Raw genomic sequence first — 7,500 nt, 5'->3', positions numbered from 1 at the left:
TGGACTTCATAACACCTTCAGAGTTACATTGTAAAAGAAAAAACAGTTTGCATGTTCAGGGACATCAACATTATTCCAGGCAGTAGCAAAAAAAAACCTGATAATCCAACACACTTGTCTTATCTGTTTGCAATTAAAATGTATGTGTTGACAAAAGCCCAAAATTCAAACAAAACAGAATTAATTATGGAAAGGACTCATTTGTGGATTTGCTGAAATATTGTATCAAAGTAATGAATGAATGAGTGAGTGGCGTGTGAGGCAATGTTATATAAAAAGTGTGTTACCCATCACTCACTTCCTCTTGCTAATGAGAGTGTGCAGTCAAGGTGTTGGGGAAGAAGACCTTCACCTAAGGTAAGAACTTGGAGCCAAGGTGAAGCAGATGTGAGAGGGCGAGAGTCTCTGGAAAGTGTGTATGTTTGTGTGTGTGTGTGTGTGTTTGTGTGTGTGTATTTTGGGGATTAATCACTGAATGACCGACACTAATAAACATGTCAAATCAAAGGTTTCACATGGATACTCACGCACCCACACAAGAGCCATAACACAAACACACATACACACACACACACAAGCTGTGATCCCCTAGATAAACACTAGACTTTCAGTGGGAGTTTATCGGGCTCTTGCTATTGCCCTGCGCCTCACTGCAATGATCTCCAACAGCTCTGATCTCCGTGCCGCCTCCTGCGTGTTTTTGTAGGTTGTCCACTCTGGCTCTGCGCCCGACGGCAAATGGTCCGGCTCGGCATTCCGGCCGGCCCGTTTTCCATTTAGGGTCCCACCGCCGCTCAGCCTGTATCTGCGGCGTGCCGGTACAAATGTCTCCGCAGATTCAGGGGGACTAACCTGAGAGACTGAAAGGTCATGAGGGCAGGGGGCAGATGGACAGAAAGGAGCATTGTGTGTAGGAAGGGTCCGAGGGCATGGGGGCTCCCACACGTAAGTGTAAAGCAAACAGCAAAGCCACAGGTCAGGTCTGGGCAGAGGTGAGCTTGCCCTTCTTCTTAGTGCGTTGGTGTGTGTGGGTGTGTGTGTGTGTGTGGGGTGGGTCTCTTTGACACCACACTGAATGACACACATTGATTCAGTTCCCACCAGCTTTCCTGGTAGGCAGGGGTTTTCTGCCCCAGTCCTGGTGCCCTGCTACTCTGTGCAGCCTCAGATTGGCTCATTGTTAAGCCCTCCGTGAGCTGGATGATGTCTGCCGAGCGTCTCGCCGTGACTGGAGTCCAGAAGCCCTTCTAGGCTTCACTGTTTCCACAAACCCAGTCATCCCCATTCTGATGTGAGTCTGCGTAGTTTACTGCCTCGCTGCCCTGGTGAACAGCTTGGCTGTTAGCTCAATAATGAGCAGAAACAGGTGCTTTGGCCTTCCCAGACTGCACGCGGGCAGATCTGCTCTAGGGTGCGGGGGCCGGCCTATCCAGCTGGCGGAGAAAGTGGATATCCAGCTGAGGAAAGCACCCGTCCAGGCCGGGACCCAGACAGCGCCCCCGAGGGGTAGGAGGGAGTGACTCACCAGGCAGATCCGCCCGATGCGGGACTCGGACTTGGGGCTCTGGCCCATGTCTGACGACTTCTCCCGAAAGAAGAAATAGAGTTTGTCGTCATTCTTCTCTGCACTGTCCGGGATGAGGTGCACGTGCACAAAAGAGGGATCTGGAGGAGAGAGAAAGAGAACAAATACAGAGTTCCATCACTTTAGGATTACTTCAACCTAAGAGTTTCAGAACATCAGTTCCCTGCAGTGGCAGGCAGTATGGTCACCAACAAGCTCCCGAAAGCTCCTGTATTTTCTTTTTGCAGACTTGTGAAGAAGTGTGAAACGTGTGTGAAAGGCATCCATACAACAATTAACCACAGGACTCCAGCATTGGTGACAAGGCCCTTTGCTTCAGAATGCCTAGTCCCTACACGACTGTCAAATTGGGTCCACCAGTGGCCTAAACCAGGATTGTCAACTCATTTTCAGGAGAAACTGCAGCTCAATTTGTTGCCTAAAAGACGCGATGATGTCATTACGCAATGATGTAAAACTGCATCTCTATGTAACTAATGGTGGTAGTTACACTAACTGGCCAAAATATTACTTGAAACTTTTTTTTTTTGGTTTATTACATATTTTTATTTGTAAAAGTAATAATAAAAGTAATAACATCTTTTTTTATGATCAGATGTTTTATCTTTAAACAACACACTAAAATATTGAATAACACATTAAACATTCATTAACAATTTTATTTTATTCACTAGTAAAACGGCACATTCTTAGTTTTAATCAGTGTACTGGCGCTTGCGTATGGCATTACCTGTCCGATCAACAGTTACAGGTACCAGTTTATAGCAAGGTTTATCATATATGTTATCTTACTGAACAACTGCAGCTAGTAGCTGAACTCAAGTTTGACATGTGTGTTAGACACTAGCTCTCTCCAGGCTGCTGTGCTGCTTGGCTCCTTAACTGTTTCTCCAAGATATCTGTCCTTGTTCACATTCTGCTAAAAGCTCCTCTAGTTCCAGAAAGTCCAGTCCTCTCAAGCGACGACTCATGCATTGGCGAGGACGCCTGTCTTCCGCCTCGCTGTCCAGCTGCGGTGCTGGAACCAGGAGAAGAGGATGGAGGGATTTAAAGCCGCATCGTCCAAGGCTGCCAAGGAATCGCGCCGGATGCGGAACTTTACTTGGCGGCTGGCGCCGGTATCAGCCAGCCAGCTCCAGTCTGCGCCGCACCAGGAGTGTGGAGAACTCTGACTCCGATGCGTGTTCGGCCGAGCAGCTGTTCAGCAACTGCGTGGCAAGGAGCATCGAGTGCAGCGAGGAAAAACTCCCTAGAGCACGAGGAAGAAACCTTGAGAGGAACCAAGACTCCAAGGGGCGGCCAGGCCTCCTCTGGCCGACAACGGTTTCTCAAGACTAGGATGTCTCACGTGCCGCCCTTTGCGTAAACAGACAACGTAGATGATGCAATGTCACTCTCTCAGGCAAGGCTGAGTTGGGACGCCATGCTCTCGAAAAGGTACCCGCAAAAGCAAGGTGATGGAATGAGATCAGTTCTTGCCATAGGCTTGTTTACTCTGTACACTGGTGTGAAGATGCGTTTCCTCTCCCTTCACTGCAACTTGTATGGTGCACATGTTCCTGGCCGCAATTAATGGGGGCATACAACACTTTCCACGTCTCCCTCCATGTTGAGAAGGGAAAAAAAACAGATGTAAGGTTCCCTTATTAAGTACTCAACACTCCTAGGGTTGATTTCTCTGGAAGCTGAACTGACAGCCAGCTGTATGAATAGCGCACAAGTACCAACTTGGGCGATGCACATTCTAACTTTAAAATCTTGTGCACTCCATTGTGCACTTTAGTCTTCATGGAAACATCAGCGACAGTGCGCTGAAGATTCACTTTTATGAGGACTCGTCTATTCTTTTCAAGAAACCCGATTAGCGCCTTTGCCGAGGGTCTGGTTTTGGCCGTCCGTTTCAACCAGCCTGAGAAATGTGGACATGCTGAAATACAGAATCCCCGCTGACACAGTGGACTCTTCGGAAAGGAGACTGAAGTTGCCATCTCCACGTCTGATGTTACCTTGTTGAAAACCTAAGGAGCCAGAACTCCCCTAATCATCTCTGTGCATTTGATGTGGTGCATTTGGAAATCTGTTGCCACAAAAGGCATCTCTGCTAGCCACACCACAGCAGTGTTGCACTTTCTTAACCAGCTGTGGTAATCTAGATTGCATTCCGTGGTTGCATGGTCTTGATTTATTTATATACTTTGCAGTAGCACAAAGGGGTTTTTTTGGGGGTTTTTTTGAAGTCATGCATTTTTGCAAGAATTATTTGCGGTGCATACAGTATTCATGACAATCCTCTCCAGTCGCTGGCTTCAGCTGAACTTTAAATTCAGGTCCAGGCTCCCACTCTACAGTTTTGATTGAGACATGCTGATTTAGGTTGCAAGTTCAAACATTTGTGACCAGCTATATTCGCTGGGGTTTAACTGTGGCTGTTGAACTATTTAAACGTATCAAGTAAGTTCAGCAAACAAACCACCAAAGAAATAGATCTTTAAATCAAATCTTGAAAACCATTTTCATGACGAGCTTAATTTTCATCTGCAGTGATCTGTAGTAACACTACTGAAGGCCTAATCTTTGGTAATGATTGTTAATGCAACTTTGTGGAAAAATTTTTAAAGATATTTAAATATATATATATATATTTTTTTTTTGTTTGTTTGTTATTGTGGCTTCCCATCCAACAGCTACACTGTGAACCGAATGTGTTAAATGATTTGACCAAAGGAAATGAAGTCTGTCTCGTTGAACAGACGTTACTGCTGGTGCAGACAGCCGTGACCTCTGCTCCTGCTGTGTCTGGCTACTGAGCCGATCCATCACTACTGCTGACGGCGCTCACGGTGTTCTTTTGCAGCCGTGCGTTGTGACTGAGCGTGTGACAGAGAGAATCGTTTTTCTAGAGGGAAAGCGCGTGTACTGTAGTGCTTGAGTCACTTTTCGAAGGTTGTTAAAAGTTCCAAAAGAAACTTGTTGCTAGGTGCATTTTTTTTGGGGGGGGGGGGGGGGGGTGTGCTTGGTAACCTGAAAAGTTAAATATAAGCTAAATATAGCAACATTTCCAAGTTGACATTACTATCCAAAAGGCACCCAGGGACAGAGGCCATGGTGCGCATTTAAACCTTAAAATAAACAGACTAATTTCAATACTGATGCTGTTGCAGTGTAACAACAGTGATAGGAAATGAGAAAAACAAAGGGGGGGTAAGTGATCCTTGCTCAGTTGTAATATAATAAGGGTAATCATCCACGTATTTTTAAAATGCAGCCTACCAGTAATCTTATCATTGCCTCTTTTTTCTGGAACACAGTCTTGGAACACAATACTAATGGAATAGTTACTGTTTTTGTATTCTGATTACGTAATGCAGTTACATGTATTATTACTATCCATCCCTGTGTGTGTGTGTGTGTGTGTGCGTGCGTGTGTGTGTGTGTGTGTGTGTGTGTGTGTGTGTGTGTGTGCACGTGCGTGTGTGTACCGTTCAGCCATCTGGAGTTGTACTGGTCTGTGCGCATGGCGGTGCTTTTCCCCAGCGTTCGGAAAATAGCCGAGTCTGTTCCCATGAAGTCGACGTACACGCCCGCGTACAGTTCTCCATCTGAGAGAGAGAGAGAGAGAGAGAGAGAGAGACAGAGAGAGAGAGCTGAGTCATCTTTGCGAACTCTATTATAGTCTGCCCTGTCAAACCCAGCTGCCGGTAAGCAGGTGGGGGTTGCCTCCTTTGGCTGACCTTTAACCTCACCTCCTCCACCGCAGGGGTACAGAGTCACGACCTTCACGAGTCACTCCACATGGCCCAGAGCACTTAGCTGACTAGACTAGCTTCCATCGTGAGACATCATCTGTCTTCCTTAAGCTCACTGACCTTTCCTCTTATTTTGGCACAGAAACTGATCTGTCCGTCAAAAGTGGCATGCACACCTGCACACATACAGGTGTGTTTGTGTGTGTGTGTGCGTGTGTGTATCTAAGAACTGATATTTGTTGATATCTGAGCAGGTCCCCTAGCCTGTATTTAGTAGTAGAGTTCTATGCGATTCGCAATTCCTCTTATTTCCTACGAATCCCAAACTGGAGCCTCACGTGTTGACTCTAAAACTGAGATGCCAAACTGTCAGGTTTCCGAAAGACTTCCCATCAAACAACTCTTAACGTATTAGGTGGTGGGAAAATTCTAATTCCAGGAAGGTGGCTTTAAATCCAGCTTGCCGGACAGGCTGTGTACGCTTGGTCGCCTGCGTTTGCTCATTTGTCTTCTTGTTATAGTCCTTGGCAAAGTTATCCTTACGCCCTTAAGGGTGTCCTGTCTGACAGTAAAGCTGTGTTCGGCTGGGCCTTCTGCCACTGTTTTCCTAGATTCATCTTCAGCGAAAGAATACTTCCCCCAAAATAGCTTGCTAATAGCAAAGGCTGAACTAGGTACCATCACGCCTAGCATTCAGTTGTTAACAGGAGGGTCACTGGAAGAGAGAAAACCTTACGTGATGGAGAAACAAACCGTAAGAGAAAGAGAAAGTCATGATTTGACCTGGTAGCTTTAAAACTGGCTAATTGGGGTTTGTGGCACTCAAAGCTGCTTTGCTTTGAGATCTCACACCGGCAGAGTGAAAGTAATGTTGACTCTCCTGACAGGGTATTCATCTTGACCAGTGTGTCGTCTCCTTCACACCTGTCCGGGGTAATGAGGTTCAGCCAACAAAGGTTGTTAACAGGCGCAGCGTTTCGCTGTCTGTCTGACCCTGCGTAAGCCACAGGCGAGCTAATTCCCAGCGGCTCACGCTTCCGACGCCTCACACCGCTGCACCCCTGTGCGTTGAGAGCTCCATGGTGCTTTCTCTGGCGCGGGCACGTCCTGGCTAACTCCTGGGATGTAATTCACGGGGGGTTTGAACGGGCTTTGTTAACCATGCGGTGGCGCAAACCTCCAGAGCTGAAGGTCTGCACCTGCAGCACAGATCCTGTACACAACCACAATCAAAACCTTGGCTGTTCTTTGTTATTTGGTTGCCGCCAAAAGGAGAAACGGAACATTCGATATCCTGCTGATTTTGGACATGACTCACACGTCCAGACCTCTCAAGCATGCGGTTGGAAGACCTGACTTCATAAAGTCTCGATTTGCACTACTGACTAGTCCATTTTGAAGGATTTCTCCCCCAGCATCTGAATTATGAATCATGAATCATGAAAGCATCTCGGTATTGATATTACTGATAAAATATGCGCCCAGCAATGGTCTCGAACCCTCACTGGTTTCCGTCTTCGGGCTTCATGAGGAAAACAGGCAGGAAAATTCCACTGGGAAGAACAAATGACCTTCCTGTGTCACGCATCGGCAATAAAACATTTGAGCAAAGTGAGACCTGACCAAAGGGGCATTGAAATGAAGTCCACGGGGAGAGATGTGATCGCGTTTAGCTTCACGTCAGAGCAAAGATTCATGGCAGGAGCATGGACGTTGCGCGTGGAGTCGGGGGTCGGTAGTGATAGGGGGTGATCCAGACCTTCCGGAGGTGCCGGGAACACTGAGGCTAAGGGAAGGAAGATGTGGCGACCCGCTGGCGGTACTCACTGATCAGAGCGGAGACGCTGTTCAGCTTCGGGTCGTACGGACACTTTCCTTTCCCAGAATCCTCCTTGCCTGGCTCCAGATGGAAGATGTTCTCCTGTATCGAAATTCAAGTTACATATGAATTAATCCGTCCGTTTTTGTGTCGCCGTTATGCATGCAAGAACCTTCAGGCATTGAAGTGTAACAATGTTAAATGACACAATGATGACTATAAGGAAACATAAAACATAGCATAAAAAAACAACATAAATAAACATAAACACAACATGAACAAAACATATAATGATGTTTGTAGCTCTAATGTTGCGTATAACCTGCGCAGATTTGGCATAAGGCAGGATT

The 7,500-nt window shown here is 46.6% G+C and overlaps 1 protein-coding gene across 3 annotated transcripts in view; it reads right to left on the bottom strand.

Annotated features, from left to right (window-relative positions):
- The window catches only part of sema3fb (sema domain, immunoglobulin domain (Ig), short basic domain, secreted, (semaphorin) 3Fb), a 66,916-nt gene that overhangs the window by 12,966 nt on the left and 46,450 nt on the right, over window positions 1–7,500 (bottom strand). For all 3 annotated transcript variants that reach the window (XM_035520131.1, XM_035520132.1, XM_035520133.1), the window contains 3 exons: window positions 7,159–7,252; window positions 5,065–5,184; window positions 1,526–1,665 (listed from right to left, as the gene is read on the bottom strand). In XM_035520131.1, coding sequence (XP_035376024.1) covers window positions 1,526–1,665; window positions 5,065–5,184; window positions 7,159–7,252 — 354 coding nt within the window. The remainder of the gene's footprint in view (window positions 1–1,525; window positions 1,666–5,064; window positions 5,185–7,158; window positions 7,253–7,500) is intronic.

This window comes from Electrophorus electricus, chromosome 20 (assembly GCF_013358815.1).
Source record: "Electrophorus electricus isolate fEleEle1 chromosome 20, fEleEle1.pri, whole genome shotgun sequence".
In the NCBI taxonomy this organism is placed as follows: Eukaryota; Metazoa; Chordata; class Actinopteri; order Gymnotiformes; family Gymnotidae; genus Electrophorus; species Electrophorus electricus.
The sequence above is the reverse complement of the archived record's forward strand: the minus strand, read 5'-3'. Positions and strand labels throughout refer to the sequence as shown.